This window comes from Sander lucioperca, chromosome 3 (assembly GCF_008315115.2).
Source record: "Sander lucioperca isolate FBNREF2018 chromosome 3, SLUC_FBN_1.2, whole genome shotgun sequence".
In the NCBI taxonomy this organism is placed as follows: Eukaryota; Metazoa; Chordata; class Actinopteri; order Perciformes; family Percidae; genus Sander; species Sander lucioperca.
In genome coordinates this window covers 20944180-20961679 of record NC_050175.1, presented here as the reverse complement: position 1 = coordinate 20961679, position 17500 = coordinate 20944180, and the positions used below count along the sequence as shown (strand labels likewise).

At 41.4% G+C, this 17500-nt stretch overlaps 1 protein-coding gene and 1 long non-coding RNA gene across 3 annotated transcripts in view; one reads left to right on the top strand and one right to left on the bottom strand.

The window, feature by feature from the left end:
* Positions 1-6278: 6278 nt before the first annotated feature.
* Positions 6279-9425, bottom strand: LOC116067635. Of its 2 annotated transcripts, none has more exons than XR_004896869.1 (4): positions 9346-9425; positions 8185-8249; positions 6517-6617; positions 6279-6323 (listed from the first exon to the last, which is right to left on the bottom strand). It is a non-coding gene; the product is annotated as an uncharacterized LOC116067635 (long non-coding RNA). The 2 variants fall into 2 exon arrangements; XR_004109273.2 differs by having other exon boundaries at positions 8185-8243; positions 9346-9423.
* A 1042-nt stretch (positions 9426-10467) lies between these two features.
* The window catches only part of LOC116067630 (FH1/FH2 domain-containing protein 1-like), a 14466-nt gene continuing 7433 nt past the window's right edge, over positions 10468-17500 (top strand). Inside the window, exon 1 of the mRNA XM_031324101.2 lies at positions 10468-10770. Within this exon, the coding sequence (XP_031179961.2) occupies positions 10606-10770 (165 nt within the window). The 5' untranslated portion in view covers positions 10468-10605. The remainder of the gene's footprint in view (positions 10771-17500) is intronic.

Sequence of the window (17500 nt, the reverse complement as noted above, 5' to 3'; positions counted from 1 at the left end):
TTGCCAAAACCGGTGTGATATGGTGGCACTTTTTGGTCCCAGTTAAAAGTCGAGCTGCTGCGTTCTGGACTAACTGTAACCGACGAAGGGATGACTGATCCAATCCAACATACAACGAGTTACAGTAATCTAAACGGGACGTAATAAATGCATGTATGACTCTTTCAAAGTCTTTGCGTAGCAGGTAAGGCTTAACCTTAGCCAATAGTCTCAGCTGAAAGAAACTGGTTTTAACAACAGAGCTAATCTGTTTATCAAATTTAAAAGCACTGTCAAAAATCACACCCAGATTTTTGGTAAAAGGTTGAATATGGGAACCTAACGTACCAAGAGCATCAACACAGGCACTAAAATGTTCAGCGCGACCAAACACAACAATTTCAGTCTTATTATCATTGAGACAGAGAAAATTCTGATCCAACCAAATTTTGATATCACTCAAGCAGTTCAACAAAGGCTGGACAGTGTCCTTGTCATTGTTTTTTACAGGCAAATAGATTTGTACATCGTCTGCAAAACAGTGGAAAGAAATGTTATGTTTTTTTAAAATGGACCCTAAGGGCAGCATGTACAGAGAAAAGAGCATGGGTCCCAAAATGGAACCTTGGGGGACCCCACAAGAAAGAGGGGCAGCAGACGAAGAGCAATTCCCAAGGTGGACAGCAAAACTCCTATCTGCCAAGTAAGATTCAAACCATTTTAGGGCTATGCCTGTAATGCCAACACTTTGTTTGAGTCGGGATAAGATGATAGAGTGGTTGACAGTGTCAAAGGCAGCAGTCAAATCTAAGATGGGCAACAACGACTCAACCTGTAACAAATCGAAAGGGCATAAGTACTCGTTCATTCAACTTTTGACCTATAACCCATGTTGAACTTGCAAAAACTACAATCAAATCTGAGATTTCTCAACGACAATCAGGCGAAAGAGACAAATTTAGCCGTCTAGCTCCATAAGGTCCCATTCATTTAGCCGTCTAGCTCCATAGGGTCCCATTCATTTAGCCGTCTAGCTCCATAGGGTCCCATTCATTTAGCCGTCTAGCTCCATAGGGTCCCATTCATTTTGCACTGGACCGTGATCACCCCCAGTGGAACTCTGGTGGAACTGCAACCAAAGTAGGTACAATGGGGCTGAATAGGGAGTGGAACGGCTTTCCGTAGACGGGCTTTGGTGTCACCTGTCCCTCGATCCTCATTGCCCTGTGTATTTAGTCTCTGTGTTTCCTTTGTGTCTTGAGGGATCAGTACTTTCTGTCTGTGTACGGTTGGTGGCTGAGTTTGTGGTTTTCATGTCTCTAGTTTCCCCTGTGATTTTTTTTGGAACTAATTTTTGCTCTGCCAGTTTCTGGACACCTTTTTGTTGTAGTTTTCTTGTTAATAAATTCTCAACTCTGAACTGAACTGGAGTGATTTTGTTTCAGAAAATAGTTTTTTAAGGATAGTTTTCACATGTTCTTGTGGATTGAGAATTTCAACTGAACTGTCGTGGCGGCTTATTCTGAATACGATCTCCCATTTTACAAAGATAGTTCACCGAAACGTGTTTCTGAAAACATTTTAAGAGAGAAATAGGCCGTGCAGTTGCTGAATCTGTCTTCATTTCAGATCGACAAAGGTCAGTTTAAAAGATTTTGGTCAGATTTTGATTTGGTGGCGAGCCGAGCTGGCTGCTCCTCATTTGCATACAGGAAAACGGGCTGGAAAATTGCGTTCACGTGTTGCGTTCATCACGTTCATCCTGCTTGTCATGTCCAGTAAGTGTTTTAACATAGGTCTTCATTTTGGGACAATACTAACCATCTAAAGTGGGACTACAGCAGGAAGTGGTCAGTGACCATTAGCAGTGGACTACAGCAGGAAGTGGTCAGTGACCATTAGCAGTGGACTACAGCAGGAAGTGGTCAGTGACCATTAGCAGTGGACTACAGCAGGAAGTGGTCAGTGACCATTAGCAGTGGACTACAGCAGGAAGTGGTCAGTGACCATTAGCAGTGTACTGACGGAATATGAGGAATGAGACACAGCCGTTGACACTGGCCATGCGGTAAGTGTGGATATATTTTTCACGATTATATTTTGGAGTGATTTTGTTTTAGAAAATAGTTTTTTAAGGATAGTTTTCACACGTTCTTGTGAATATTTTTAAAATTTATCTTCTCACAACTTTGATAATCAGGTATTGAATGCCTGTATCCTTGGGGATACATTGCCCATATAAGGGCATTTAACAGGGCCGATCACTCACAGATTTAATTATGCATTTGGGTCAAAGTCTCGCTACTTAACTTTGTGACACATGTAGGATATATGTTATATATATGTTATTTCATAACTTTTTAAACGGTTCATATGCCGATTTTGAATTCTCCCATCTTCATAAAAGTAATCAATGTTGCACACCTTTATCCTATTCAATTGGGCGGCGAGCCCAATATTTAGAAGAGGGAGATTTCTCCCCACTCAAAAAATATGAAAGACAACCCACTTCACAAAAATAACCGTTCAGGGGGCTCAAAACAAGTTTATAACCTTCTTATGGCTGCGTTTCTCCCAAAATTCAATGGAAGTAATTATTCATACCTGTGAAGAATGTTATATGGGTCCCATAGAACTCACATGCACGCATCCAAGTTATTTTGGGGCAATTTGGTTGTAAGAAACCCAAATTTCTGATATTAGAAACTTTGAAAATGGGTAACATTTGACCCAAGGACAACACAAGGGTTAAGTACAGTACTTGGAGTAAATGTACTTAGTTACATTCCACCACTGAGAAACACAGTAATGAAACATGTTGCAGTTCCTTCTCTCAGCCACCAGAGGGCGCTGCTCCCTAACAATCAGCAGGCTGAGCTCTTTTAACCCGTCCACTGTGCAAAGTTTTGATTTTCTCAGTCAGAATTTCAAATTCAAACTTTTTTTCAACATTTTGGCCTCCTTCCTGATGTTTTTAAAGTTTTTTTCTTTAAAAACAGTTTTTTTCTAAATTTTTGAAGGTTATTCTGAATTTTTTTTGTCACTTCTTTACACGTTATTGTCACTTTTTTCCAAGTTTTTTTTTTTTGTCACTTTTCCGATGTTTTTGTGGACTTTTTTTTTGTTTTTTCCCCACGTTTTTAAAACCTATTTCCCAAATTTTTATCATGTTTTTTTTTAACGTCCTTTCATCAATTTTTCTTCAAATGCTATAAAATTGAATAAAACACCCAAATTTAATAAAAGTAGTGAACTGATCATTTATTTAACTTGTGAAGAGTAACGGTTGTAGGGAACCATTCACGTTATTTTATTTTGAAAATTTGGTTGAAAGAAACCCAAATTTCTGATGTAAAAACTTTTTGAAAATGGGTAGGAGGGTTACATTTAAATATATTATGCATTACAGACATATATGTTGAAAAAAAACGGTGTTATAATATTTATTTTTAAGTAATTATAGAAATATACAGAAATATAAAAATAATATACATAAACACAAACGAGTAGAAAAACAAAGTATTTTAACATAAAACACAGCTCACTGTTTCCACATCCACTCATCTGGGCATTATGTCACGCTCTGCCGTGACGTCACCAGAGACCACGCCCACCGTCAAGCCACCGTTCATCAAACCGGATGTTCAGCGAGCCTTTCAAAATAAAAACATTTACTAATGGAACGTAAATCAGTCAGAATGGTTTCTTCATGGTTATTTTTTATACTGCAGATAAATTGTGTGTGTGTGTGTGTGTGTGTGTGTGTGTGTGTGTGTGTGTGTGTGTGTGTGTGTGTTTGTCTGTGTGTGTGTGTGTGTGTGTGTGTGTCTGTGTGTGTGTGTGTGTGTGTGTCTGTGTGTGTGTGTCTGTGTGTGTGTGTCTGTGTGTGTGTGTGTGTGTGTGTGTGTGTGTGTGTGTGTGTGTGTGTGTGTGTGTCTGCATATTTTACCAGCATTTGGCTGGTAGATGGTGCTAATTTGGAACCCTGATTATATGTCTGTATTCCTCATATTTCTGTAAGATTATGGTCTGCTCCACTTGCGTAAAATATGGATAACGGACATACATCCAGGGCATGTTGATCTTGATTCGTAGTGCAGGCCTCTGGTCAGCAGGGTGGGATTTGTGAAAAATAATGATGTTTTTTGATCATGCACAACTAAACAACACATGCAATAGTTAAATCCTGCTTTCAATACCATCTTCTATATACATATATATATAAAGAATGTTCACGTTGCAGCGATTTACTTATTCAAAATACTTATTTTTTAGGTATAATATGGTCTTTTGGACAGTGGTGTAGTCCAGGGTATACGCTGGTATACGGCGTATACCTACTTATTTTCCAGTCAGCATTGCGTATACCCACTTCTAAATCCCCCCTGATGCGCACCATTCAGTAATATCTGTGAGCCAGATTGCCCATTTTTTCCTCAAGGATAGTGAAGCCATGACCCACCCTCCTCTGCCTCTAATTGGCTGGTACTCGCTGCTTTCACTGATTAGATTGGTTAACTTTAGGCATGAGGACTGATGAGCCAATCAGAGGCAGAGTAGGGCGGGTCATGCCGAGGAAAATATCGCTAATACCTCAGGTGCCAGTGAAAAAAAACAAAAAAAAACCTCAGGTGCCGGTGCCACTTGGCTACGATAACGGCAGCAGACCAAACAACAGCTGAAGAAATAACACAAGCGGCGGTGTGCCACCCCAGTTGATGGAAGACATAATTCTGAGGTAAGTTTTAAGGTGCTTTCCAAATCAATCATTATTTTAAACTACTGGCAAATTGCCAGTGGCAACATGACTGCACATTTAGAGGAGAAGAGATAACACCATGTTTGCCTCATGATAAATACATTTTACATTCATCCAGGCTGCTTGTGTGACCAGTAGTAACTACAAACTGCTCCTAATCAAGTCATGATCATTTTATAATAGTGAGCAAGTAGAAATGACAGATTTTTGGGTAAACTAAATCATAGTCTTACGTGTCGCTGTTTCTAAAACAGGGCTTTTTTCTGGACTACTTTAAAAAAAAAAAAAAAAAAAAAAAAAAAGTTGAAAACTGAGAGTATACCCACTTCTCCAGGGACCACTACACCACTGCTTTTGGATAAAATACGTCAGCAGAGGCAGGGATATGTAGACCAGAAAGGGGGAAATACTATGCACAACTTTTATTCCAGAGCCTCTACACACACATCCCATAGTTTTCTAAATAATACATTTTATTTAAAGGCGCCTTTCTAGGACACCATACAGGGATACACAATCAAAAATTTCATATCAAAAATTAACCAAACAAAGCATCACAAAAAATAAGTTAACTAAGCAAAACATTCAATAAACAATAAGTAACATTAACCAACATAGAATACAACAACAGAAAGAGGCAGAGCAATTGACATCAAGTGGAATAGGCAGATTTAAACATGTGTTTTGAGTTGCAATTTGAAATGGGGAATAGACCATCGAGTGTTTCTGAGTTGGGCGGAGTGAATCCAGAGCGGGAGAGAGCGCTGAATGCTCTGCTCCCATGTGGTGATACGTGCAGAGGGACAACAGGTGAAGCAAGAGGATCTGAATGCTCTGCTCCCCATGGTGGTGAGATGGGCAGGGTGGACAGACAGGTGTATGGAGGAAGAGGATCTGAGGGAGCGGGAGGGAGTGGGACGCTGGAGGAGATCAGACAAATATGGGGGGGCGAGGTTGTGGATGGCCTTGAATGTAAACAGGAGGACTTTCAATTGGATACAGAACTGGACCGGGACCCAGTGGACTGGGACTGGACCGGGAGCCAGTGGACTGGGACTGGACCAGGAACCAGTGGACTGGGACTGGACCAGGAACCAGTGGAGCTGTTGGAGGACAGGAGTAATGTGGTGGATGGAGGGGGTTTGAGTTATGATGCGGGCAGCTGAATTCTGGACCAGTTGAAGTTTATGGAGGGATTTGTGAGGGAGGCCGAAGAGGAGAGAGTTGCAGTAATCCAGACGGGAAGTGACGAGACTGTGGACAAGGATGGCGGCAGTTTGGGGGGTAAGGGAGGGGCGGAGCCCTGGGGGCACACCTGAAGTGGCGGAGGAGGGAATGGATTTAAAAGACTTGAGTTGATTGAACTGAGTGCGGCCAGAGAGGTAAGATGTGAACCAGTCTAACGGAGTGCGGGTGATGCCGATATAAGACAGCCTGTTGAGGAGGGTGGTGTGACAGATGGTATCAAAGGCTGCACTCAGGCCGAGGAGGATGAGGATGGTGAGGAGTCCAGAATCAGCTGCCATAAGGAGATGTAGGACGGAAGTTGTTGAAGTTGTTGGGTCCGCACTTGATCCACCTGCTCCTGTAACACCACAGAGATAAAATCAAGATCAGCCACACGGAGAAACACTGGGAAGAGTTTAACCATCCAGCTAGTTTAAATATCTCACGGTACTGTGTTGTGTCAACAGCACCTGTTAGCATGTGTCTTCCATTATCTCTCGCTTTGCTTAACTATATTTGTTATTGCGTGACTGTTTATTAATGATGCTTACTCTTTACGGTCTCTGATCTTCAGGAGATTCTGCAGCCGAGTGCAAATGTCACAGTTTCACCGACACTGATCGACATCGATATGTGGTTGTAAAGAGAGGAGCTGCAGGTTCAGCAAAAAGAAAAACAGATCAACAGATCAGTCACCAGTGGAACAAAATACACAATCATATGACCAGAATCAGATTAAAAACTATTTTTCAAGTTTCAGGCTGGATGCTGAAATGCATTGAAGTTGTTTTTATAAAGACAAGTGCATTGGATTGGACTCTGAAAACTCAAACTACAACGCAATCCAAAAGTCAAAACTAAAATAATATAAATAACTACAAAATTCTGCAAGAAATTTTGACAGTGTGCCTACTACTTGGTGCACATTCGAATAACACTGGCTAACAGTAAAACTGCTGTTTGACATGTTCTGCAAAGAGAGGACAACACGGCCTACAGTAAAGAGTCTACATGATAGGAGGTGTGTGTGTCAGAACTTGTTGCTATGGTGATTTCCTCAGTAAGGGAGTAGTGGAGGGAGACAGTGTATTTAATGGGTCAAACATGTCCATTTAATGATAATTATACCTCTTAAGTTTGTTCTGTAATTCAAAAACGGTGGGTCCAAACGGCCAAAATATTTTCATCACAAGAAGGTGCAATATTGTTTAATATTCCATCTAGAGAATGTGTGACCAACAACACCAAAACAAATTCCTTGTATGTGTTAAAAAACGTACTTGGCAATAAAACCCTTTCTGATTCTGATTCTGAGAGAGATAAAGGTCTGGCGAACGCAGTGATGTGGTTTTTATGTTTGTGGTGTCAAATATATGCGACACAGAGCAGGTAACAAACAGGGAACCGTCTGAGTCCGTCCAGATATTTTGTTTTCATTGTTTCTATCGGCAGTTGGTATGAACAGAGCCAAAAGTTTAAGTCCGGTGGATTCCATAGTTACATGTCTGCGACCGGCACAACATTTCCTACATTTTGACCAACCATGATGTATGAAGAGTGAAAACTGTAGGGGAGAGGCAATTTGTTTGTAAAAATTTCAGAGAATTGTACTGCAGCTCCCCCCTCTGTCCTCCCCTCTGGCTCTCAACATTCCGGCCCCATACACACACATTGGAAAATCTGAAACAGTCTGAAAACTGGACGATACATAAACTGTGATTTGGTAGAAACCGTGCTTGATATCAGAATGCCCATTCAGCCCAATAAAGGCCAAAGTCTTGTCTTTGGTTTAAACTTGTAATTATTTTTCTACATTAAAGTATGGCGATACAGTATGGCCCCAAAGAGGGGTTGTTTTGAGCGATGTTAAGCGTTTTACCAAAGATTTCCCATTAAAGTCAATAGGAAATTTTGTGCCGTTTTTGCCAATTTCGTGAAAACTGCGTGGCACATCTCTTAGAAAAGTCATAGCACACCATTCCCGATCAATACACACGTTTTGATGTATTTATGTGCATGTGTTGGCAACGCTCCCTGACTAGTAGCGGGACAAAACTGTGGTGGAATAATAATAATAAGTATGCAGGATATTACTCATTCTGCCGATTGCTGCTATTGCAGCACATCGGCACACTGAATAACCTTGATAAGCAGCTAATAGACCATTTGAATTTAGGTGGTATTCCCCTTTAAATAGATTCAGATAGAGTCATGTTTACCTGGCTGAGGGTGAACTCAGAGTCCCTGCAGGTTCCCAGTCCATCGGTTCCTCTTGGTCCTGGTCCTGGTCCTGGTCCTGGTCCTGAAGATCCACAACACACACAATTTCAGAAGGTAACAACACAGAGTGATTCAAGAGGATATTAAAGTAAAGTGTTCATGCATTGCATATTTAAACTGTAGTACACCTGACAGCCTGTTCTCATGAAGCATTCCTACATATCGCTGTGACAAGTAAAGCTGTAACTGGTATTCCAGTATTTATTAGTGTCAGCAGAACGTTGTACAGGTGTTCATGTTCTGAAGAAGTTAAGGAGAAAACACAAGACTTTCACCCAGGAAACAGGTGTTCATGTCCTGGAGAAGTTAAGGAGAAAAAACAAGACTTTCACCCAGGAAACAGGTGTTCATGTCCTGAAGAAGTTAAGGAGAAAACGCAAGACTTTCACCAGGAAACAGGTGTTCATGTCCTGAAGAAGTTAAGGAGAAAACTCAAGACTTTCACCAGGAAACAGGTGTTCATGTCCTGAAGAAGTTAAGGAGAAAACACAAGACTTTCACCAGGAAACAGGTGTTCATGTCCTGAAGAAGTTAAGGAGAAAACTCAAGACTTTCACCCAGGAAACAGGTGTTCACGTCCTGAAGAAGTTAAGGAGAAAACACAAGACTTTCACCAGGAAACAGGTGTTCATGTCCTGAAGAAGTTAAGGAGAAAACTCAAGACTTTCACCAGGAAACAGGTGTTCATGTCCTGAAGAAGTTAAGGAGAAAACTCAAGACTTTCACCCAGGAAACAGGTGTTCATGTCCTGAAGAAGTTAAGGAGAAAACTCAAGACTTTCACCAGGAAACAGGTGTTCACGTCCTGAAGAAGTTAAGGAGAAAACACAAGACTTTCACCCAGGAAACAGGTGATCATGTCCTGAAGAAGTTAAGGAGAAAACACAAGACTTTCACCCAGGAAACAGGTGATGGGAAATGACAAAAAGATGATGTTATTTTAAAACGTTCAAAGAGTTGGGCCCCCTGGCTCTGCTCATTACATGAACCCAGTCCTACTGTAATGTAAATGCACCGGATGTTACAGGGTCTCAGGAAGCTTTCGCAGCCACTATTCAGAAGACAATAACACACTTTCTGACTCCATTAGTATATATTTACCCCTGCAGATTGCCAGTCCATGGGACAGACATCATCATCACCAGCAGCAGCAGCAGCAGTCCTCTGGCTGGAATCCTGCAGCAAAACACACACAATTAAAGCTATAAGTTAAAAAATATGTTTAAGATTCAAGAAATTATTGTTATTATGTAAACTTCAAAGGAAGCATAGTATCAAAGACTTCACACATTTACAAAGAAACACAGATGAGATCGGAGAGAAGAAATGTCAGAGATACAAAGTACTACTTCCTCCTAGGTCACTAACCCTTTCATCTTCATTCATGCACACAGACAGACACACACAGACACACATCCTGCACTATTCCATACAGCCTCTTAGTTTTAATGTTAAACACTTATGTTTTTTTGGTTTCTGTATTTATTATTTTTGTGTATTTCATATTAATGTTTAATATGTTTATGTATGCAACAACAACCAAGACATATTCCTCCTAAGTTCTACTTACTCTGCAAAAATCCTCTTCCGATTCTGATTACAGACCGTGCACCGAGTCATCTCTGACGTTTAGGCAAAGTATACTTCACATCTACCTTTGATTGTGTGTGCTACATTTAACCCAACTTAGTATTTAAATTATACTACAGTTTATTTTTATGGTTTCAACTCCTCCACCTACACATTAACTTTTTGAAAATAACTTTCTTTAAGTCCACACGAGCAGCAGCCTGGCTCAGGGCCTTCCATCTTACGCCTCCGGTAAGAAGCTATGCTAACACACACTAGCACATGAACACAGAGCAGCATGCGGAGATCATTCAACAGTTCACGTAAGTACATGCAGGAACTTCTCCAGCTACTGACCAACAAAAACTGAGTCCCTCTACTATCTACTACTACTCTGTTCCTTACCAAAAAGGGTGTTGAGAAAGATGTCATTTTGCCGCGGTTTTAAAGATTTTAGCATTTGCCTATCTATGCCACAGGCTCGCCCTGACACTGGGAAATGTAAAAGTAACAATTTTGTAAAAAAAATAAAAATAAAATAAAAACTGCCAAAAATGCTTTTATTTTGAAAACTGCAAAACTGCTTTTATTTTGAAAACTGGCAAAACTGCTCTTATTTTGAAAGTTCTTACCGAAAGTGCTTATATATCCGCAGCAGCTTTACATGTCCGAAGCCGCATCAGCGAGGACCGGGTGGATTTTCTCCATTTAAAAAGTTCTTCCGGAGTTGGACGCGTCTTCACCGAGACACACGGACTCTTTCAGCCGCAGGAGGGTCGCGGTCACACGGCCATGGCCTCTTTCGTTTGCCGGATCCAGTACCTGGAGGATTCGGACCCGTTTATCTGCACAAACTTCCCCGAACCTCGGAGACCTCCGACGGTGAGCGTGGAAGAGAACCTGCCGCTCAGTGAGCAGATCGCCGGGATACACAAGCTGCTCGAGGCGCCTCTAAAGGTGGGTCATTAAACTAAAACACAACTAAATTAAATAAAATACTTGCCGATTTACACTTATGAGTAAACAACTCTTGTTGGATAACTTTAAAACTAAATTAAAAAAATGTTTAACGCAACAGGTGTGAAACAAACATTAAATACTCTGTTTTCCCTCAGGATATTGGTGACACGCCAAACTCCCTTTAAAAAGCAGGCGATTTAATGTGTTCTTGGTAATTTGGTCACTTATAGAATGATTTAAAGTCTTAAAAATGGGATAAATCTACATCTCTACAGCAAGCAAGACGTGTTGGATAACTTTAAAACTAAATTTAAAAAATGTTTAACGCAACAGGTGCGAAACAAACATTAAATACTCTGTTTTCCCTCAAGACATTGGTGACACGCCAAACTCCCTTTAAAAAGCAGGCGATTTATGGTATTCTTGGTAATTTGGCCATCTAGAGAATTATTTAAAGTCTTAAATGGGATAAATCTACATCTGTACTGTGTTGCATAACGTTACCTCCGAAAGTTAAATAGATTTAAAGCCATAAACTTGTTTTCCCTCAAGATATTGGTGACATTCCAAACTCCGTTTAAAAATCAGGCAATTAAGTGTGTTCTTGGTAATTTGCCCACGTAGAGAATGATTAGTCTTAGATCTTTCCATTCAATATTTATTCTGTTAAAAAGAGATGCAGTGCTGCTTGTTGCCGAACTTTCCAGAAGACTTGAAATGATTGATCAGTCTTGTTTTTCGGAAGGTATCGTTGCTAATGATCTCTTCCACATTAAAAAGGCCATGTTTTTGAATGGAGTTTGGTGTCAGATTTTTTCTGGGTTAGTTCACTCAGGAATCGCTCAACATTTAAAGGTGGTTTGCTGCTGTTCACTTTATCTTCAGTCCAATCAGATGTGTGTATCAGTGAAGTGTGTTCAGATTCATTTGAATTATATTTCATTGTCCCCTTGGGGAAAGTTTTCATGACTCTGGCGTTGACAACTTTAGCTGCACTTAAAATAAAGAACAATAGATAGAAACAATAAGACGAAATGAATAAATAGGAACAACCATCCACAAGTAAACACTGTGTAAATCAATGAGCCACAATAACAGAACACACTGATATTTTTGCACAACAACAGGCACTGCCTTACCCTTTTTTAACCCTATTGTCCTATGTCTTTGTCTAAGTGCTTGTTTTGCTGCTGACAGACTCAGATTATTATTATAAGTGTCTGACAACATTATGGGATGGATCCCTACAGAGATAGACTTTTAAAACCTCTTTGAGACCTTTCTGTTTAACCAGAAACAGCTTAGAAGTCGCTAGCACGAAACCCACCAGACTCCATGTAAATAATCAGTACTTTTAGCGTGTATAGAGCGAACATATTTTCACATGTCTATCTATAAAAATCTTTAAACTATGTGTTTATTTTAACCAAAACTAGAGTTGTGATGGTGGAAAAATAACCCAAAACAGCTTTTGATAGTTCTATTTAGTTTCGGTCGACTATGAATGAAGTGTAATTTACGCTGATAAAAGTACTGATTATTTACATGGAGTCTGGTGGGTTTAGTGAACGCAATTTTGCAGATGTTTTTATGTTTAACTTAAAGGTCTATCTCTGTAGGGATCCTTTCCATAATGTTGTCAGACACTTAGAATAATAATCTGAGTCTGTTAGCAGCAACAACAGAACTTTTGTGAAGCTGGACCATTGCTATTAACTTACATTACAGCTTGTTTCACTGCTGCCGACTTCAGAGATCTCTCTTAATACTGAGATCCATCTTGAAAAAAACAGTACTTCCCCTTTAAGAAGTATTGTTGTTTAACATTTTAAATTGATGTTGGCACAAATGAGTTTTTAAACCGGTTCAGTCTGCATTTTGGGGACAGATGTGTTCAGAGAAAATGCTTCCACCAAAACAAGTTCCTTCCTGAGACTATTTAGCAGAGGCACCGTGGCTCCGTCCGGAGCTTAGCCCCGCCCACGATGATTGTGATTGGTTTAAACAGGGATACACTGAATCCAGGATTCGGCTTCTGATTCGGCTGAATTTTTGGCTTTTTGACGTTTGCACTCCGCGCGCTACGCTGGTCGCCGTAATGACGGCGCCGTTGATTACGGGAAGGTGTTTACGTAGGTGGAGCGTTCAATGCAGCAGGCTGTTCAACCTGTAGAGTTTAAAGTGTGTGTGTGTGTGTGTGTGTGTGTGTGTGTGTTTGTGTGTGTTTCCTGCTGGTTAGCTGACTAATGATGCTTCCTGTTTGGATCAGCGTGCAGTTTGCAGGAAGTGAACGCAGCTTTGTGCCTCACGGTCTGTCTCAGTTACACTTCAGTCATGACACACACACACACACACAGACATATGCACACACACACACACAGACATATGCGCACACACACAAATACACAGAGAAAAACACACACACATGCACACACACACACAGACATATGCACACACACACACACACACACACACACACACACACACACACACACACACACACACACATATGCGTGCATACACACACACACACACACACACACACACACACACACAAACACTCTCTCACACACAGACACACAGAGAAAAACACACACACAGACACACACACACACACACACACACACACAGACATATGCGTGCATACACACACACACACACACACACACACACACACACACACACACACACACACACACACACTAAAAAAGTGACAAACTTTTTTTTTTAAAGAGCGACAAAACGTTGACCAAAAACATCTAAAAAAAGAAGAATCAACAAACGTTGAGAACCCCGTAATGATGTAAGACCACGTAGTCATCAGTGATGTCATCGCTCAGATATCAGAGGCCAAAGTTCTGCAGGAGATCATGACTCAGCAGTCTGAGCACGCCCGGCCGGCCCAAACACGTCTTTCATTGAATGACTTTCAGTCAGATCGGTTCCATGGGATTCTTCATTGTGATGCCTATTATTGGGACTTCTTAAAGGGATACACACACATATCCAGCAGCTGGAAACACTGAGCCCTCACTGTCTGCCCCGTAGGCTATATATAAGAATGGACCAGCAGGTCCCGTGTCTCTGGACGGAGACCAGTGAAGTCTCTTTCCCGGTGATGGCTGAGCGTTACTGAGCAGCCTCCAACTGAGCTTGAAGACGTAGATGTGACGTGAGCAACCTGTCTGAAAGTTGGAAGTCTTCTGGTAGCTGTGCCAAGAGAAATCTCAATCATTCCCAATCTAGCAGAGACGGAGAGCGTAGGTATATGTAAGGAGATAACATAGACACAGGCTAATTATTGATCACTAAAATGATAGTTAACATTAGTAATTAAACTTAAACAGCTAATGGAAGTCCAAACTGCCTGAGAGCTTCTCCTGTACTATACGGTAATTCCTCTACTATGAGACAGTAAGTCTCGTGGTTATGACCCAATCGTTAGCCTATTTTTATAAAAACGTCTGCTACGGAGCCATAACGTGAGGTACAAGGTAATGGAGCCTTTTATACATTGTCGTGTTTCTTTAGAAATAAACAATGGACAAATAGAGTCTTTAAACTCTTCAGATGTAAAGTTATTCTCTGTCAAAGTGACGTCAAAATGAATGGCAGTCAATGGGATGCTAACGGGAGGTGATGGCTTGGTAGCATTAAAATGGCGCCATAGGAGGTTCGCGGTCCGAGGAGAAGCTGACCCCCTTGGTCTGCCCGCTGTTTTTAAGCATTTCTCCCAAAATGTGTCAGTCAAACTCCAGTATGTGTGTAAGTCAGACTCGCCCCCGGAGACAGGAAAACCAATCACGCTTCTCTTTCCACACATTGATATCTTTTAGGCACATTTGACTGTTCTTACAGAACACAGTGAGAGTTAAATGCAATAATAGGGCTGCTACGCTAAGGCTGCATAGGCCAGGAAAAAGTCCCAAAAAGTGGCCAAAATATCTTTTAAAAAAAGTCCCAAAAAATGGCCAAAATGTCTTTAAAAAATGCCCCCAAAATGTAACAAAAAAAGTAAAATAAAGAATGGGGGTAGTGCGTTTTCCGCAGGGGGGAGACGCAAAAAAATGCAGCGAACTTGCGGCGAAAAAAGTTGAGACTGACTCAACTTTTGGAGAAACTCGAGCCGACGCCCACAACGGGACCCTCCCACGCCGCCGAACTACCATGGACACGCCCGCTGGAGCACGTGTGGCGTTCAAAGCCCCGCGGGAATCTGCAGCATCAGATAAAGACAAAAAACATCGGAAAAAAACATCGAAAGTGACTAATGTTGACAAAGAGGAAAAAAATAACCTTTTGAAAGCGACGTTGAAGAAGTGACAAAAAGCGCCCAAAAATTCTTTATAAAATGCCAAAGTGCAAGAAATGTCTAAATACAAAAGTCCAAAATAATCCCAAAAATTGTCAAAATGTCTTCAAAAAAGTCCAAATAAATTGCCAAAATGTCTATTAAAAAATCACAAAAAATTGATAAATTTTCTTTAAAAAAATCCTACAAAATGTCTAAAAAAAAAAAAAAAAAAAAAAATCACAACATTTATAAAATGTCACAGTGCAAGAAATGTCGAAATACAAAAGTCCAAAAAAAGTCCCAAAAAGTGGTCAAAATGTCTTTAAAAAAAAGTCCCAAAAATTGTCAAAATGTTTTTAAAAAAAGTCCCAAAAAATGGCAAAAATGTCTTTAAAAAACAATCACAAAAAATTTGTAAAATGTCAAAGTGCAAGAAATGTCTAAATACAGAAGTCCAAAATAAAGCGGCCAAAATGTCTAAAAAAAAAAAAAACCTGTCCAAAAAGTAAAGCAAGGAGGGCAGAAGGCCACGGAGTTGCAGTCCAGCCTTGTGCGAGGCGTTTGGAGCCCGTTGGAATCCGCAGCATCAGATAAAGAGCTCCGGTCCCGATGGATCACATTCCTCCACAGATTCCCTAATTATTCCCATGATGCCTCGGGGCTCGACCTGCAGCGGCAGAGATCCAGAGACGTGATATGACCGACACACAGAGGACGCGTTCAGACCAGATCGGCTGGTTCTGCAGGGGGGGGGGGTCTGTGTGACCCCCTAACAACGTAGACTTCATACAGATCGGTTACAGATCTCGACAAAAGGCAACAGAAACAACAAAGTGACAGAGAGGTCTGGAAAAGAGTCCCAAAGGTTGGAAACAACCCACAAAAACATCAAATAAAACGACAAAAATGCCAAAAATAGGGCACAAAATGCCCCAAAAGAGCGATGTTTGTGTTCGTTAAGACCCCAACAAGAAGACTTGATGTTTCACCGTTCCTGTTTTCTGTCGGGCGGTTTAGAGATCTGACAAAATGCTACAAAATAGTCAGAAAAAGGGTCAACGTTTTACGACTTTTTTTGACATTTCTTCTTGTTTCTCAGCGTCTCCTCGCCGAGAGACTCAGAGCTGACGTCACCTCAGTCAGTGATGAGAGGGAACCCCAAAATATAGAGAACCAGGTCACCAACACCAGCAACATGACCCAGCACTGAGCCAACCCCCCAGGCCTGAGGCTACGAGCCAAACCCAGTTCTCTGCAGGGCCGGTCCTGTGGGGGCCAGTAGTCTGCAGTGCCGGTCCTGTGGGGGCCCGTAGTCTGCAGGGCCGGTCCTGTGGGGGCCAGTAGTCTGCAGGGCCGGTCCTGTGGGGGCCAGTAGTCTGCAGGGCCGGTCCTGTGGGGGCCAGTAGTCTGCGGGGCCGGTCCTGTGGGGGCCAGTAGTCTGCGGGGCCGGTCCTGTGGGGGCCAGTAGTCTGCGGGGCCGGTCCTGTGGGGGCCAGTAGTCTGTGGGGCCGGTCATAGTTATTATCAATGTTTGGTCAACCCATGCAGACGTGCCCCCCCCCCATATTGAACATTGCACGTTTACAGCTGTTTTACAATCGCTAACGTCCTTTTGTCTAGTCTGTAGTCACGTTTTCTAAACTCTAAACACAATTAGCCCAACATCAGTCAGTCCAGGCCGCACCATCAACACCGTTCATGTTGTTCCTACAAAAGATGATGTTAATTTTTCCAAAAGTGCGTCCAAAATGTGTTAAAAAAGGCCCCAAAAAGTGCCCAAAATGTCTGAAACAAACAGTGAACTAACCCATTTCTAAGATATTGATTTCCAAAACCAAAATATAATGGATCTTTGTTGTCTTATTCACACATTCATGTACACAACCGCTCAGAATTATAGACATAATGTTCAAAACCTTGAATATTGTATAAAGACTCTACTTCTGCAGCTATGTATGTATGTATGTATGTATGTATGTATGTATTATAAACATAGCGCTCTTCATAGATCATTCAAAACAAACAACAAAGTCTGACGCGTCGACAGAAGCCAAGTTGTGACTTGAGGATTCTTGTTTACTTTCAGTTTGTCAGAAATATTTTTCACCAATTATCTTCATTCCTTCTTCCCCCTTCTCCTTGTTTTTCTTTTCCTCCTCTCTCTCTCTCTCTCTCTCTCTCTCTCTCCCTCCCTCTCCCTCCTCCTCCTCTCTCCTCCTCTGAGTGATGTTGGAGGAAGAGGGTGCGTCCTGTAAACACAGATAAGATGGACAGATGTTTATAAGAGCTGAGCAGCTTTTTCTTCCACACAGCTGAGACACATGTAGCCTAGCTTAGCACAGAGCCTGGAGTGTGTGTGTGTGTCTCAAGGTTATAATCAATAACGAAAACAAACAAAATAATGAACTAGGTGGGAAAAACATTGTCGTTAAC